General features: G+C 39.4%; 1 protein-coding gene across 1 annotated transcript; it reads right to left on the bottom strand.

The window, feature by feature from the left end:
* Window positions 1-956: 956 nt before the first annotated feature.
* GLDN (gliomedin) lies at window positions 957-16,705 on the bottom strand. Its single transcript, XM_021537460.3, has 10 exons — window positions 16,613-16,705; window positions 12,784-12,835; window positions 10,648-10,665; window positions 10,023-10,121; window positions 9,694-9,840; window positions 8,945-9,070; window positions 6,161-6,241; window positions 5,956-6,081; window positions 5,086-5,236; window positions 957-1,902 (listed from the first exon to the last, which is right to left on the bottom strand). The coding sequence occupies exons 1-10, from the start codon at window positions 16,643-16,645 to the stop codon at window positions 1,443-1,445; spliced, it is 1,293 nt and encodes a 430-aa protein (XP_021393135.2). The 5' UTR covers window positions 16,646-16,705; the 3' UTR covers window positions 957-1,442.
* Window positions 16,706-17,897: the final 1,192 nt, after the last annotated feature.

Raw genomic sequence — 17,897 nt, 5'->3', positions numbered from 1 at the left:
TGTGAGTTCTGATGTATATACTCGTTCAAAGTATTAATTATGATTTTTTTGTTCCCTTCTGCATCTCTCTCCTTAGCATGCAAGGCCTTAGTGATAACAGCAAGTGTCCTGAGAAGAGCCCAGCCATCCCTGTGTCACAGGAGCTTAGCTGCAGCAGGGGGATTCCTCCAGCACATTTGCTAAACAAGGTTCTGCAGGCACAGACATTCCCAAATTCATTAATCCCCTCAACAGGGCCTGGATCACACAGGTATTAAACAGAACAGTGCAGGTCAGGATTTAAATAACACTTTGCTTCTAAGTATTTGAGTGCACTCCATGAACTTTAGCAATATGCAGAGGCAGCTTAGAAATTCAGGTAGGGGTTTTCCAAGAGCATGATTTGAATCCAGATACATAAAACAACAGTAGAGGTTTTTGTTCCAACATTAAATTTAGAAATCTGAAATACCAGAACAAAATTAAAATAAAAAAGTTCCTATTATTTCTCACCTTTAACTTAAAAATCTGAATGTGAATTGGCAGTCTCAGACTTATGGTTAACAACATATAAGTCACTAAGCAGTATGATGATTCTAAAAATAGCAGCAAAAAAGTATCCCTTCATTTTATGATTTCGTTTGTGTGGATGAATGTGGGAACATTTTGTTTTAGTAATATGCCTTATTAAATAGTTATAAGCAAGTTATATTGGTATAGTTTGCATGGCAGTGAGAGCCAAGGAAGAGTCTGCAGCAACACAAAAAACTCAAATACTGTTAAAAATGAAATTTTAATCATAAAGGTTATGTCTTTAATTTTAAAGAAACACAATTCATCTCTATTCAGTATTTAATGTTATTATTCCCATTTTCCTTTAGCTGGATTTTGCTTTTGATTATTCACATTTGATTTGATTTGTCAAATTTTAAGCTTTCTTCTCTTTTTCCCTATTTAAACAAGTATTTGCAGTCCTATTATTTTAACAGCTTTAAACCTTTGTCCAGAAAAAATGGTCACACAGAATCCTTGGAAATTAAATGAAGGTGACAAAGGTATTTGTACACAAAAGTTCCTTATTTAGATGTTTATATTAGACCATCATCTCTGACTAGAAAATGATTGCAGAGATGATTGTAAGTAAAAGTTACAAATAGTCTCTGCTGAGCACATGACCATGGAATAATCAATGTACATTAGACACAGTTATCAGCTGAGTAACGGGAAAAACTGAAGTATGTCTATGCTGTGTGCCATCTGCAATAGTGAACAACAATTTGTTTTAAAGATGAGGATGGCCTGTGTAATTGAAGTGTGTTTATACAAAGGCACCTGATCTCCCTTTCATACACACTTACAAACCACCATCAGCAAACAGATTATACCAAGTGAAGAGACCCCCATGTGTATGTCAGAGAGATTTAAACAGATCCTGTAGTCAAAGGTGGCATGTGGAAATATATTCATCTGTCAAAATGGACTGGGTATACCATTAAGCTTCCATTCTCCCACGTGTACAAATTCCTGTCTCGCAGACTGTACGAAAGCATAGCAAGAACAGACTGTGAAGACCGTAACTCAAACCTTGCATCAATCTGCTTCCCTTTCAGTAAATCAAAAGCAAAACTTACTGTCATGTCCTTAATGTCAGTAACATACAGAATGCCACATGCTATGAATGCATTACCAGCCTTGGACTTAGGATAGGTGGTATTGATGTGCCGAATGACTGAGAATGTTTCTTCATCAACGTGTGCTACCATTATATTTTCATCAGTGCTTGAGGCATATATAATCCAAAGACCCTTCTCATCCACTGCTATGTTGAAATACGTCTTGGAGTTAGAGAACAGGTAGTTCCGGCCCTGGTGTAAGGCATTTTCAATGAGCAGGGTCCCCAGCGACTCTTTATCGAGCCCAAATCTGAAATGAGATATGGCAAGGATTCAATACAGGTGATCAGGGGTCATCACACACACGTGATGGGTGTGAATCACTGATAGAGGTGTTCTTGAAAATGCTTGTTCAAGGAGCATTCTGATGTCTTTTAAGATTAAGTTCTCAAAAAACCTTCCAAAACATCAAGAGAAGAATACAGAGTAACAACCAATCTCAAAGGTGCACAAGAGCATGGATTTGTTTTTGGTAGGTTTCACTTTATTTAGTCTATGAGCTTTATTATCACCAGGATGAAAGAAGCAACTAAAAGGAATGGGTATGAAAAAGAATTGGATACCAAGTGAAGGCCCAAAATTGCAAAATGGAATCTATACAAAACTTTGTTTTGGACTAGGTGGGAACTAAAGGGAGAAAATGTGATTGACCAAAGCAGCAGGAATTCTGGGCAGCTTCACCTAGTCTTAGAGTTCCTCTGATGAAAACAGTTCAGATAATGCAGTGGTTTACCCAAGTAGACATGAAAGGAATTAAATTCCTACTTTTGCAAGAGCCAAAATTGTGACCTTACGCTGACCTCAATGGGACAGTCTGAATACTTCCATCTCTGATGTATAAAATTGTTTTTATTCCTTGAGATTCCTTAATAGGTCAGTAATCTCAGGGCAGGAGCAGTGAGCGGCTACATCATGTTTCTCTACTGGTTTAGGACAGTAATCAGCTCCTCCTGAGACACATCTACTGTCAGCATTTAATCACCCAATAACACTGGGCTTCAGCAAAGGCAGGGAGAGCATGGCTTTATCTTTTTAAATAATGCCTTCTGCAAAGAATCATGTTTCAGTATCTGACTTCTCTCTCACTGTATAGCTCCATGCTTCAAAGAGATGATGGAAAAACACTACTCAATAAAGGAATCCGCTACACTTGCAAATATTTTTTCTGAAAAGACAGGCTTAATCACAGGAAAAGTTCAGATCCAGGAACATACAATACTGGAAGAACAGTTTTTCTGTTTAAGCAGCATTGATAGCATCTATTGGAAAAATCATCCTAAGAAAAGTCAGGAATACCCAGCTTAGATTTCCTCAGCTTTTGGAAAACTCACACCTGCAGCAACTCCATATTCCAGCAGCATGTATGTGAAATAAAAAAACAGTTAAAGGCAGGAGGAGACTTGAGAAATACATGTGTCAACCCTGTTAATCTTGTTAATTGCTTCACATCCATAAATAACCTCATACAAGGGCTAGAAGGACACACTTTAACAGGACTAGTCAGTCAAAAAGGCAGATTTTCTTCAGGATTCTTTTGTATAAAAAGCTAACAAGATAGAAAGCACCTCAAGATTCATTAGTAATGTACAATTTCTGCAGCACACCACACCCTATCTTTTCCTGTTATATATGAAAATCCTCAAGGTAGCAAAAAAGTTAGATTTCATTCCCAGGTTCTGTTGGGCTCCCCCAGTCAGAGACAGTCCAACCTGGAATTCCAAATGGTTCCAAAATTTTTTAACCTTCTGACATCTTGGGGTAAATAACAAGATATAGTGTAATAGTTTCATCAACCACCAGAACTCAAGCTACAAACACTTTTCTGATCACTAATATCAATGAAGTCAGTTAAAAATTAGAGAGATAGTAAAGCATGTTATGAAATGAGTCAAAAAAAATGAAACAATCACAATGTTGGGGGTCTAACCATCATGAAAAAACCTCACAAGGATCAGACAAACCTAGTTTTACCAGCTTTTAAATATGACAAGAAACTCACTTTGAATGTTTTTTTCAACATTTGCAAAATGAACTAACCAGATCCTCACCTATACTTTCCATTAAAACAATACAACAACTCCCAGAAGCTTTTACGGAGCTCAGGATTTGAAAATTCCACAAATAGTTTCTGTTCCTCTGTACACGAAGGCATTTCCCAATTAATGGTATGCAAGAAAAGGTGAGGAATCTCTGCCCTATCACCATGTATTGCTTAGGACAGTGATGGCCTTTTTCTACTACCAGAGAAAAAGCCAAAAGTTCTTTAAAGGAGGCTGCCAGAAAGTGAGCTTGTGCTTGGCAGACTAAATATTATAGAATCCTTGCAGCTTGCTCACATTCCTTGGCATGCACATGAATATAGGAAGGCAGCACTCACACCTGCTTGGGAACAGACATCAAAGTATAGTAAATGTTCTTGGCTCGGACATCAGAGTCGTGTAAGAACTTGAAAGCACAAGCAATCTTTCACTTGCCCTTGGACTGTCTTTGGCTCTTCCCACAAGGTGAGATCTGGGGGTTGATTTGTGTTTGTCCTCAGTAGAAAGTTAAATAAGAGATGTAATTCTCAGTTCTAGTTCAGGGAGATATATCAGGAAAGTAGTAGAAACTTCTTATTATGAGGAACTCAAACACTGGAGCCACTCCTCCCCAGCGGAATGTGCAATTCTCCAGGTCGCCCCGTCCTCAGCAGGTGCCTCAGTGCTCCCCTCTGTGCCAGCAGCATTCCCTGCTGAGCCAGAGCAGAGCACAGCAAGGGCCCTGCAAAGCCACGTTTCATGAGTAGGCCACGGTCACAAAACCACCCACCTACACCTCCCACACTGCAGCTGAACCACTTCTGACTCAGATGCAGGTAGGTGCACAGCTCATTCTTCTAAATCTAATCCTTCTGGTACCCAAATTCTTTAGTCAGTTCTCATTTCTTGTGATTATGAACACAGCAAAGATTCCAAGTTGAAGAAGACCCACAGCAATGCAATAGAACCTGTTGGATCCCAGGATAGCCAAGAGGAGAATTTGTTGTCTTCTCTGCACATGACATCTTGTTCATCCTGGGGGACCTATTGCTCTGTGACATGGTAACTGCAGAGGTGAACCCCTGAGACACAGAGCTGAACAATGCCTAAAGAATTGTCACAGCAGAGTAGTGGTCCTGAGCTATTCTCCCAGTTCTCCTCCCACAACATCTGCACACACAAAGTGGAAGGCTGGTGGCCCATACTCTAGTTCCAGATTGGAAAGAATGAGTTGTTCTGTTGTGGAAAGAGCTCTGAACCATTCCTCCATTCTTCCTATTTAGATAGGACCAAAAAGAAATACAAAATGCTACAAGGAGAATTGTCTGCTTTTCTGAGTTTCAGCTCTGGTACTCCAACCCATTGCTCCTCCTTTCACAACTTCACTTGTCTTAGGCCAGCTATCTTTGACTTACTTCAGAATGACATCAGTTCCTCCCTTCTGATAGTAGAGATGATTGTTTTGTACTGCATGACCACATCCATAGAAAAATCCTGTGATGTTAATGATCCTGTAGCTATCATTCAGCAAGGCATTGGAATTTTCATATTCTTTTATATAGTTTCCTAAACAAAGAGGAAAATGTTGAAAAAAAGGACAATCATTTTATTCAGCTAATTTTGAGATCTCTATACTAAAGCTCAGTCTGTACTGAAAGTCTATCTCAATCAACTAGCAAACAAACAACTGTATTTGTGTTTTCAGTAGTGATTCAACTTGCTGGAATGTGAAAAAAATAATCCAGAGACACACAAAAGGAATCTATAGAAAAGATGATCAAGAGCCTGCTTCCCACAGATGTAATGGGTCCTCATTCTGAACACAGTTGATGTGTATGCAGAAATATTTCCTTTTCCCACTTAGGTCCTGGACATTTTCCTGCTCTAAATGTAGCTTATGCAGCAGTTGGCTCATTTTCATGCCTAGCTAAATGAAAAGGCAAAACTCTGAGCTACAATTTAGAGAAGTAAAGCTATAGGAAACATAAACTCTTGAAAGAAAAGTATAAAAAGCTGCAAACAATAGACATTTAAATTTTGATTTAGTAAAAAACCCAAATATCAAGCTATTCTAAAAATCTGATGTTGACTCTGAAAATACTCTAAAGGTACTACAAATGCCTACAACCATATGTATAGTCAAGTATTTAACAGGTAACATGGAAAATATTCTGAAAAAGATGTGGCTAAAAACTCATCATTCTTACAAGTTTAGGTTGAAATGATTGAGGAAGCAATGTCAGGATAACAACAGATTTTTGGTCAGTGACAACCGCTAAAAATACCTGAAAAATGCATGGTGAGCCAAATCCTTTCATCACTTATGTTTGCAGGTTCCCTCATCCAAGTTCCAAAAGTTTGCTGTACACTGACAAAGCGAACAGGACTTCCTACAGACGTTATGACACATTCTAGTGGGGAAAAAAGCACATGTCCATGATCTGTGACAGGGAGAAAGTAGTACTCAAGTCACACTTTGTAGCAGGTTACCAGCTTTTTTTGAAGGACCTGGGTTTCTGTCTTCAGCCTTTCCAGCAAGGGTATCATCATTTGGTACATCGCATATCTCATCTAGGGTGGAGGGAGAAAGAGAAAAATGACATATTTTACCCTATTCGACATGGCAGATGGACTCATCAGTGGCTCCACTAAAATAACAGAATGACAACTAGGATTTTGCTTCATCTGGAAGAAAAAATGCTTAGGTTGGTGTGGTCAAAAATGAGATAAAAGACTTACTCTCACTTCTGCCAAGGAAATGAAGCCTTCAGGCTGACAGTCAACTTTGAGAAGTAACTAATTAAATCAACAGATTTAGTTCCTTAGCTGTGAATTTCTGAGTAGCCACTTAGGAAGAGAGAGTTTCCCTTTTTATGAGATAACTTCAGGCAGCTGAGGTAGCTGGAAAATGGCTGATTTAGTAGTAAGACAAAAAGCATTTTCATGGGAAGGAGTAGTTGTTAAACTCAAAACCTTCATGCACAATTCCCCACATACCAGTAGAGAGGGTGGCTTGTGTAGGCAACACAGAATGTTTTACTCATGCTGTTAATGCCCGAGAGCAATAAAGCAGTAACACATGCACTGAGTACATAATGCAAGAGCTTGATATCCATGCCACTAAAGAAGCTAAGGGAAATGACACATTATATTATTTACACACATAGAAATTGTTAGAATCACATTAGAATCAAACACCTGGAAATATTTTTCTCCACCTTACAATAATTTAAGGACTAGCTGTCTGGATTTTCTCTTAGCATTCACTGTTAAAACAATGCCTGAATTAAATTACTTGTGGACCCTTTTCTTTAAAGCCAGGTATCTCTTCTGCCCTTAAAACAATGTGGCACATTTCAGTTTCTTAGAATGAATAACCACAGAGAATAGTTCTCAGCTTTTTGCTGGTTTCATTGTAGTCTTGTTTTCTAATTCCATTCTTAACTTTTATCTCCAGCATTTCACACTGCTTGACACACAGGCTGCACATTTTTTATATATCCATTTACATTGTTGCCTCCTAATATATTTCTAGGATTTACAGGTCTGTGATTAAGTTTAAGTGACAAAGATAGTTAAAAATAGGTAAAAAATATAAAGTAATGCTGAAAGGGTACCATGACATTCAGGAAAGAAAGGACAGCTAATATTGCATTGTTGTTTTCTCCTTTAGGTCATATTCTCCTTTTGTTCATACAGAAGAAAATTACTCCAAGATGGAGCAAGAACAACATGTATTTCTCCCATCCATTATCTAGGGCATTTGGTGAGATGACATTGAAGGTTTGCAAGTGATCACAGTGTATCTCCAAGTAAGGTACAAACAATCCACCCAGACGTGGTAAGCTGAATGCCTACAGCTAGAATTTACCAATCCCTCGAGATCCCCTTCCAGCTTCTGATCCCAAAATACTTCGAGAATATTTCAAAACATGAAATCACCCTTCAGAAATTATAAATTGCAATGCACAAGCTGATTTTTCTTGGGCTCAGTCTAATAGATGCAGTTGACTTCAGGAGCAGTTCCCTGTACAGCAGTTTATCTAAAACTATAGGATAGCCAAGGGCCAGGTCAGTGTTTGTAGCAGAGCTGAGTGCACTATTTGCCTTTGAGAATATTTACAGTACTTGCAGCTGCATGGATGAGAAAGCAACTAATATTAAAGAGACAGTTTTCAATTAGAGATTCTTATGGGAAATTTTCACTACTTTCTTCCCATCAAAAACCAAGATAAATATCCTGCCGCTTCCTAACATAAAATATTCTGGTTGAGAGTTAATGGAGTTTAAAAGTCATTTAAAGCTATTCATTTGGTCTGTTGGGGGAAGGTGGGAAGGATGGAGCAGAGATGTTTTGTTTCTTCCAGAATTCACTAAAGTACCAGAGAGAAAAAAATTTACCTGCACTACCAGGTGCAGGTATTATTCTCTTCTCTTGAAGAAATTAGGTTTTACCAGATTCAAAATTTAATTAGAAAAAGCCAGGCTTGTATTATGCAAAAAGTTAATTACAATTGTAATTCAGCATATGTATTTTCTTTCCTTGAAAGAGTAATTAATATTTAATTACAAAATCTGGGTTATTCATTGAATTTTAGTAATAAGATCTCATGGTTTGCTGAGTCATAAAACCTAAAAGTACATTAAAGAAGATCTCATCTTTGCAGACTTATTTGAGTATAATTCCCATTTTCCTGCTGCAATTTAAAATCCATCAGAAATCCATCAGAGAGCTTATCCTGCAAAGCATTTCAGTTTGTTTCAACACTTGAGAAGAGGCCACCTGAGCAAATGGCCCAATTATCTCATACAACAGTTCATGCATTTCTGAATTTCAAATAGGATGATATTTCTGCTCCAGCTCTCTCCTGTCCATTGTAAAGAAGCTCCCTGGGCTCTGTTCTGACACTCCAATGTCCAGAATCAGGGGTTTATATTTACATCTAAAATTAAATATTCATTATCTAAAAGCTAAAAATTTCAACTGCATTTCTCTTACTTTCCAAATTTATCCCACCTAATAGAAAACATAATTTGTAAATACTTTGCCTGAGTATTAGCAAAACACAATTAAAAAACTTACATGAAGGTAGCCTGCTGCCTTACACAAACTGTATTTCAGCAAAGCACCTGAGCACATGTTCAGCTTTATGCAGATTTAGGCTTATGCAGTTTTAGTGGTGCCAGCAAAACTAAACTCATGCTTATTGTTTTGGGCCTTAAAGCAATGGTTTAATCTTGGTTTAATGGAAAAGAACACTGGAAAGCACCAACCTGTGCATTTGCTGCTGTAGGTGTTCTCCCGAAGCTCTGCTTTGCCTTTACCTTTACGTTTACGTGGAGGCCCTGGGGGTCCAGGAGGTCCAGGGGGCCCAGGTGGTCCAGGCTCACCTTTTGCACCTGTATACAAAATGCAGTGTCAGGACACAGCCCTTCCCCAGGCAGCAGAAAAACCTGCAGAGAACTGTACGTGTCCACAGAACAGCCTCTCTTTCTTAAGAGGTTCCTGAGTACAGAATATGGTGCAATAAACTCTGAAATGCTGTTTGTTAGAAAAGAACTTCACAAGGAGTAGGACATCAATGCATTTTATCTGTCTGGATTACAGGCCCATTAGAGAGTTACAATTTTAGATGCTACACTGCTGTAATTTTACACAGCTTATATTCGGCTGCCTCGTGTATTACTGAGTGGAAATCTGCCCCTCATTTTCTAATAGAAAAATAAAACTACACTGAAATAAGGAGCAGGAGGAAGTCAAATGTATGAAAGCATTCTGGAAAGGGTGAAATGTACATACGCTTCAACCCAAAGGTCAAGCAGAAAGGTTTTTGTGAAGATTTGCTTTGCAAAGAAAACAATCTCCTGTGCATAGCAATACTCAGACCTCCCTGTGTATATAAACCCTGTTTGTACAGGTTGGTCCTGCCCTTGCAGATCACATTCATGCTTCAGAAGTGGAACATATCTTTTTCTGTCAAGTACACTGTTGCAAGAGAACTTCCAAGAGCACTTTTCCATACCTTCTAATATCACATCATTGTTTGCATCCCCCTTTTCTCCCTTGGATCCTCTTGCACCTTTTCCTCCTGGCATACCATCCTTGCCAGGTAAACCCATTTCTCCCGGTTCTCCTTTCTGTCCTTGATCACCTTTTGGTCCTGGCAAACCTAGAAATAAAAACCATTTCAGTATCAAGAGCACTACTCCAGTATTAAGCACCAATTAATAAATACTTTTACTACAAACCATATTCACTCTAGTTATATTTTTCACTGGTATTTAGCTGGATAGCTGTGATTTCTTTGGCTTTCAAAGCAGCATTGTAACCTAATACGAAGGGAAGCTGTACCTATTTTTCCTCTTTTTCCATTTACTCCTGGTTCTCCCTTTTGTCCTGGAGTTCCTGGGATTCCATCTGATCCATTGTAGCCAGGCAGCCCAGGAGGCCCTGATCAAACCAAACAGCATGACTGAATTTTCACTGTTAAATGCAAGTTACCCTGAAATCTACTATATTTACATGCAGCACATTTATAGATATATTTAAATCCCAGCAAAACATAACTCATACTTTTCTGATAGAGAATTATTCCAAGCAGACTCACAGGTTAAGCAGCAGAGAAAGAAAACAAGTAACCATTCATAACATAGCCCTGAAACCATCTCAGTGAGAACTGAGACAGAATTCAGTAAGAAAGGAGGAAAAGTAATGGGGGAGGTGGGAGGCTGTAATCAGTAACCAGTATTTTTTTAAAAGATAGTTTTAATGTTAAATAAAAATATCCATTTCTTTGGGAGGTTAATATATAAATTCATCTCTTCACTTTGATGCTACTTAAACATATTAATTTAGTTTTGATCAAATGTTCTACTCCCTCCACTAGAAAATTAAACTGTTGAAAACATTCCCTCTCTCAGAAGGGAATCTGTTTCAATTACCCCCAAATGTTACTGCAATTGTCCAAGTGTCTTACCTGGGGGTCCTGGGGGGCCTATAACAAGAGAAAAAAAAACAAAATAAACACAAGAAAGAAGAAATGGTAAGTTTAACTTAGCAAGAAAACAAAACAATTCCAAACTGAACTGATTAGCACTAGATCAGAACAGTAAAAGCATAAGAAAATCTCTAATTTCAAAATGAGTGTCTGTTTAACTGCTTTGTATCATAAATAACTATCTGAACATTAGCAGTAAGTCATACTTGCCAAAAGAGTAACACATTTACATATACATATTTTGCTTTTTGCAAATTTCAATTGATAAAGGTTTGGCAACAACCTCTGCAATGTAACCTCACTGTCAGGGGCCTTGGTGCCTTCACAAAGCCATGGATACAAGACACCTCACAGTCATATTTCCTTTATGTAAATTTTCTTCAAAAACCTCTTCTAGTGGAAGAATATTGGCTGTACAATACTGATGAATGTCACAATTAACAATCCTGTTGGAAATACACATTAAAAATACGTGCCACACTTCTCTGTGTTTTACAGATATTTCATTGCAATTCAGGACTCAGACTATAAATAGGAAAAAAAAAAAGTCTTGTCATTCATATCAACAGCCAGACTTTTCACATGTGATAGTTTTCTAGTCTGGATCAAGCTTCCCATAGAAACTGGTTGGTACATTTAGAAGTTGGACTTGCTTCAGTCAGTCAGAAACTTGTAATACAGAAAAATCTATCTCACTCTCTTACACAGCTTAGATGTAGGGCCCTAAAGAGAAGCAAACATGTCAGGCAAGAGTAGAGAAAGATTAACCCGAACAATGTCTGTGATTCATCATCTGTGATCCCCAATACACATTAAAAATTTTAAAAATTGAAAAAATGGGGACTACAGAGGTGACAGCTGCAATTAAAGAACCAAATTAACTGTGAACATTTTTATCCAGCCAAAATACTGTCTTGTTTCAACCAAACTTTCTACAACAGAAAATAACAGTAATTACTAGATTTCCATAAAGATGACAATTTTCAGCATTAATTACAAAGCATTATGAGTAAAGTGAAAACCATTTTACAATACCATTATAGGAACCATCCCTTTTACTCAGTACAGGCAGTAATATCAGTTAACATCTTTCTGTCAGTTTTCCAGTAAATGGCCATTTCTTCCACAGTATGTTACATCCATTAGTGCATTTAATTACTTCCTCATCCCTAAAGCTGAGGCTCCCTGTACAAGCATAAGATACATAAGAAAGGTGCTTGAAAAGCCACAAATGTCATTGAGGCCTACAGCAGAGAAAGCCACTCATGTAGTGGTGTTAAGAGAGAAAAAGGTGCAAAAGGCACCAAGAAACATGAATTTACAAGTCTGAAACCCAAAAAACCCCCAAAACTTAGATTGTCCATGGTTCAGCCACTGTTGCAATCAGAACTGATGTACAGCTTCAGAAATATTATTTACTATCTGTGTGTACAATGGTAGTTCTCATTGATGTTTAATCAGTTGAGTCATATGGACTCTGTTGCCATTTGAAAATTCAAATCAGACAGCAAGTGAAGCATTGTTTTAAACTCATAAAAACTGGCTTCTTTCTCATCTTCTCATTTCCAAAGGGAACACAATTCATTCTGTGACAGACCTCAAAGCTGGACTGTAGCTCTTAAATTGGCTACTACCACTCTTCACCAAACCCCACAAAACTTTCCACATCTTCTCATGACTCAGCCATCAGCAGCTCCAGGTCCTCACTGGTGACCTGTGACTTCACTCAGTGCCACTGCTCCACTGCAGTTGTAACAAGGGAAGCACGTTTCTACCCCCTGCATATTCCTCCTGTGTTAGGCCTGGAGTGTGACATATGCAAAAATATTATGACTAAATCTCAACTGGTATTTGAAACACTCAAGTCTAAAAGATTTGCTTATGAAAATTACGTCAAAGAGAAATGGCTCCAAATAGCATCAATTGAGCTCCTTAAATTCCAGCATTTATATTCAGAGGGTACAGATAAGTCCCAAAGCAGTACATATTAACCTTTTTTAAAATTCTGAGAAATAGCAGTTTTTTGACAGGATTATTGACCTCGGTTTCTTTGAAAACACTGATTCTGGGTTCCTGGAAGTAACATAGGTGTAATGCTTAAGGCAGCAAACATACCTGTTAAACAGATCCCTTTTGTGCTGTTACACAAATCCACCATCACTCGGACCTAATATTGCAAAGAAATTGAAGTTGAAAACAATGTATTTCATAAAAGTATCTGGTTCACCTTGCCTACAGAAATAATTCCAAACCCAAAGATACAACTGGCCTTCTGTGCTTATTAGAATAAGCTATTCAGAATGCTGTAACACATCCATCCCTTTGGGCAGTGTTCTGTTCAAAAGACCTCAGTTTAATCCTTACTGAAAATATGAATAAAATATTGGGCAGACAACTCCATACATCACTTAGCCATTAGATTTCACACATTACTGGAACACATGTGGTTGTCCATGCATGGACTCTATCTCTAGTAGAAGGTATTAAAATCCAGTTATCAGCCAATACAAACTCCATTCAATTTTATTTTATATTTGCATTAAGTGATGGAAATTTTTCTAATGAAGCATACCCAGGGGGAAAGATGATCTGTGTTCCAAGTGAGCAATTTCTTATCTTTGAAAAACCAAGATGTGCAAAATTGAAATAGACCTTCATCCACTCAAAATAATTCAAGCAAAAAGACAAGTCTTTTTTAAATCAAGCTGGAAGACACATTCATAAAGATGCTTTTAATCTAGAGTAGACTAAAATTTATCAATAGAGGAGACATCTTTACAAAATAACACAGTTCTTATCTGAGCAAACATTCACTTTGCATGTCCTGCATAATGAGAGTCAACACTAAAACTTTTTGCTACTCATCAAAACAAAACCATGAACTCTGGAGGTCCCTCAACTCTCTATGGGAAAGTCTAATGTTTATAGCCAGAAAATAAAGGGTCACTATTTCAGGGCTGTGCAATGTGTGGTAATTTATGAACCACTTACCCAGAGCTGCACATTTGTTGATCTTTGTGCAGTTACTCATATTTACAATTAATAGAAATTAATGGAATGCACTAGTCCCAAAAGACAGAAGGAACAAGTGCAAGGCAATCTGAAAGATTGAAGTTTAATGCTAGCAAGGTTTATGATGATTTGCCACTGTCAATGATTATTTTTAAAATATTATTTAAAAATCATTATTTTTAAAATAAATGCATCATTAGTTTAAACTTCCAAATCTAACAGACTCAAATAGAGGACAATTAGTTTAATGGAAAGCATCCTTTTGCTGCAGAACCAAACCATATTTGACAATGAGTTCTTGTTCTGTCTGATACATGCTGAGAATGTACTGATTCCAGACTGTACTGGAACAGTACATTTAAAATTTTAGACTCAGTTTAAATTAGCTGAGAATTGTTAACTGATTTTGAATATCAGAATATATAATAGTTTGTTTTCTTTTCCTTCACACTCCTCAGAAACACTTGGCACCTACCCTGTAATTTGTAAAATACATATTGTCCATGTGCACTCTAGCTGCATTTTAATTTAAATAGTTTTGTTGAGGTTGTTGAAGTGATTACAGCTCACTTTGGGGCCCTCCAGTTATCTCAGCAGCACTACTTTTACCCGTCAGTGCAACTCAGGTGACAATTAAAAAACATGGCACTCAAGAAGTGTAAATAGCCTGTGACAAAACCTCCAGCTTAGCTATGAAAGATGAACAGACCCTTCACAACCAGCATCATCACTAAGAAAAGCTACAGATAAAAATATCTTATTTAAATGCTAAAATCTTCATTTTCTCATGGAGAAATGGTAGAAAAAAATAAAATAAACCCCAAACTATGAAATTTTACTCAGATAATTGGTAGCCACCATCTCTTGCACTGTCTTAAATCACATTTTGAGTCTTACTGGCCTGTTACCCCCCATCAGCCTTTCTGCAGCAGCAGATTTGCCAGTTTCCTATTTTTACTCGCTTGCAAGATAAATACACATATACTTAAATAAGAGGCCCTGAATAAAAACTATGCTCATGCTATTAGAGCTGACATGATTTTTGCTGCCTGTGGTTATTTCAAAGGTTCATGACCAGTGGGCACCACAGCTGTGTCCTGAGCAGGGGCTGTGCAGGGCAGTGGGACACTGGTACCTGCAGTGGCCCTGGCAGGGAGAACCTGCTCAGCCCAGCCTCTCTTCAGGCCCACGTTCAGCAAGGGCCACCAGTGTCACAGGGGCCATCCCACCAACTCTGAGGAACTTTGTCTCACACTACAAAAGTAGCCAAGTCTTCAAATTACATTGGTGGGAGTTAGATTCAAAATACAGAAATGCAGGAGTGGGAGGAGGGAGTGCTTGAATATTTTTCTAAGGACTTTTTTCCCCTTGAGCAAATGATTCTGTGCACAGTTACACACACTCTCCTGAGCAGTGGCCAGAATGAAAAATGTTTGATGGGAGTAAGAATAAAAAGGCATCAAACCCTCCCAAGCAGCTCCCTGCAGGATACAGAGATATAAATGAAGCACATCACACACAGCAGTAGTCACAGTGGACATTCAGAGACACAAGTGCACAGTCTGGCCACATGCTGTTCAAATATACACAAAGTATAAAGGGCAATAAAATTAATGTAATTTGTAATCATGGTACCTATTGACAGCAGATTAGCACATTTAATGGGCACTGCCAAAATTATCCAGACACTCACCTGCAACTAATGATCCCAGACTGGGCACCTAGCAGTAAATGGCATTGACTGTCTTCAAGCCCTATCAGGATTAGGATCCTTTCCCCAGTAATTTTATTCATGGATCTTTTGGACTCAAAAAAGCAATTTGTATCAGATAGAGCAAAACAAACTGCAGCTGCCAAATTCAGGGATGACTTCTTAAAATAAGTTATTTAAAAGACAGTTTTAAGTACAAAATCATGTGACTTTACAGATTTTTGCTTTTTGCAGGTCTTGCACTGCAATTCTAAATTCAAAGCACAACAACTTAAAGGGCCTAGCTAAAAAACAAAAAAAAAATATTCTAAAACTCAAAGTCATTATCAAGACTCCATGGTATGAACACTTGTGCTTGACACTCTCATTAACCCTAATATTAATGGAGATGTTATCACTATAAAATGAGGATAGCAATAGTTTATTAACAAAAATGCCATGAAAACATGACAGAAGAGGTATTTTCTGTGTATAATTTTTTAAACCAGCAACATTAATACTCAAATAAGAGCCTGAGTTACATTTTTGTGCATATAGATTTGCAATCCTTACTGGGACAGTTTCCACTAAATATTTTTCTTGCATTTCTTCTAACTCAAAACTCAAAAGCTTTTCAATCTATTAAAAATTTTCCAGCTATATAACCTGTGTAATTTTTTAACATGACATTAGTTGCTGCTGAGCAAGATCACCTTTTCACTGATGTGCAAAAAACTGTGCTGTTCTGCCAGAGAAAGGACATACAGTTCTCCTGATCCATCAAATATCACCTCAAATTTAACACTTACTGGAAGGGCATTTTCAGTTTCAAAGAAATGTCAGACATCAGCGGATGTCCAGTGCCTCATGCTGCGATGCTGAACAGCGCAAAACACACGAGAGTTCTGTTAGTAGTGTTAGCAGATGTCCAGTGCCTCATGCAAAACACACGAAGAGTTCTGTTAGTAGTGTTAGTTTTTAAAACCAGAAACGTCGGAGACTGGAAGACTTCTTATTGAAACGAAATTTTGGAGTTTCACTAACCCCCCAACTCCCCTCCCTGTGTAAAAGTCTAGTTTGTAAAGTCGGTGGTTCTCTGCAAGCTCCGCGGCCCAGCATTCACAGGGCGGGCAATGGGCAGAGCATCCCCGCCAGGTAAAGCCGCCGCGGCAGGAGCGGCCGCCGGGACAAGCCCCGGCTCTCCCGACCCCGCCCGAGCGCAGCCCCGCGGCGGGGCCGTACCGGCACCATGGAGTAGGTGAGCATCATCAGCATCTCGTCGCTCTCGGCGCGCACGGCGCCGCGGGCGCGCTCCCCGCGGCGGCTGCGCTTGGCGCGGGCGGCGGGCGCGGGCCCGGGCGGCAGCCCCCGCGCGGAGCCGTTCCCCGCCGCCTCCAGCTCCCGCAGCGCCGCGCCGAGCTCCCGCCACTGCGCCAGCAGGAACAGCGTGCCCGCGGCGCTGAGCGCCGACAGCAGCCCCACGGCGGCCAGCAGCGCCCGCCCGCCCGCCGCCCCCATCGCCCCGCCGCGCCCGCGCCGCCGCGCCTTTATCGCCCGCGCCGGGCAGGGCCGGGCCGGGCCGGGCCGGGCAGGGGCAGGGGCAGGGCAGGGCACGGCAGCGGGGCCGCCGCCGAGCCCTCCCGCACCCGGGCTGGGCACTTCCCCGCAAAGCCGGGCAGGACACGGGGGCTGCCCTCGGTCACTCCCAGAGGGGGATGCGCCTGGCACAGCATGGGACCCAAACGTGCTTTCAAACGACTGACGGTGTACACGGCTTTTTCCAGGTGTCAAGCAGTGAGACTGCGTAATAAATATCCCCCCGTTAGACAGATCCTGTCATCACACACATCCTTGACACAGGTCCTACAGTTCATACCATCACCGCGCTCTCTTACGAATACCATGTGTCACTCAAATACAAAAATTGACCTGCTGCTTTAGATATTCAAGCACAGACCTTTCCCAAATTACTCTGCTAAACTTTCTGTGACATGGAATATCTTTAATATAGCAAATTTTTTTTATCAGTTAATTCATGGCCAAGATAAGAAAATTAATTACAGCATACAGCAGAATCTGTCCAAATACCATGACTTCATGAAGAATGTGGAAGTTCTTGAACTAAAAACACGTTTCAAAAAAGCTATTTTTAAAGCTGACATTTCAAATCAAAGCCATACACTTTCTTACATTGATACCACTTCAAATCGACCTCAAGAGACTCCCAGCTTTTGAATGCCAAGTTTCCTACAAGAGAAGGCTTTGATCCTTTGCCGCAGTGACAATTCTCTGCTGCAACTGATCATAAACATTTTGTCTCCATTCTAACTATGCCTCTGACCTGCAATTCATGCTAATCTCACACTACATTGACAGTTCATTGACAGATGAACTGTTCGGTCAAACCAAATCTGAACTTAATACACTGTTCTGCTACAGCTGCCTAAGCACAGTAGAGAAGCAAAGACAGGAAAACAACTCCATCATATTAAATTTCTCCTCTCTCTGAAATAAAAAATTACTGCAA

The sequence above is a fragment of the Lonchura striata genome, chromosome 11 (genome assembly GCF_046129695.1).
Source record: "Lonchura striata isolate bLonStr1 chromosome 11, bLonStr1.mat, whole genome shotgun sequence".
In the NCBI taxonomy this organism is placed as follows: Eukaryota; Metazoa; Chordata; class Aves; order Passeriformes; family Estrildidae; genus Lonchura; species Lonchura striata.
Note: the sequence above shows the minus strand (reverse complement) of the source record. Positions and strands in the feature narration are given on the sequence as shown.

Coding starts and splice junctions, on each gene's coding strand:
- GLDN (XM_021537460.3), bottom strand. CDS start 16,645: ATGCTGATGATGCTCACCTACTCCATGGTGCCG. Junction 12,836..16,612: donor TCACCTACTCCATGGTGCCG/GTACGGCCCCGC, acceptor TTGCAATATTAG/GTCCGAGTGATGGTGGATTT. Junction 9,071..9,693: donor CAATGATGTGATATTAGAAG/GTATGGAAAAGT, acceptor TTTTGTATACAG/GTGCAAAAGGTGAGCCTGGA.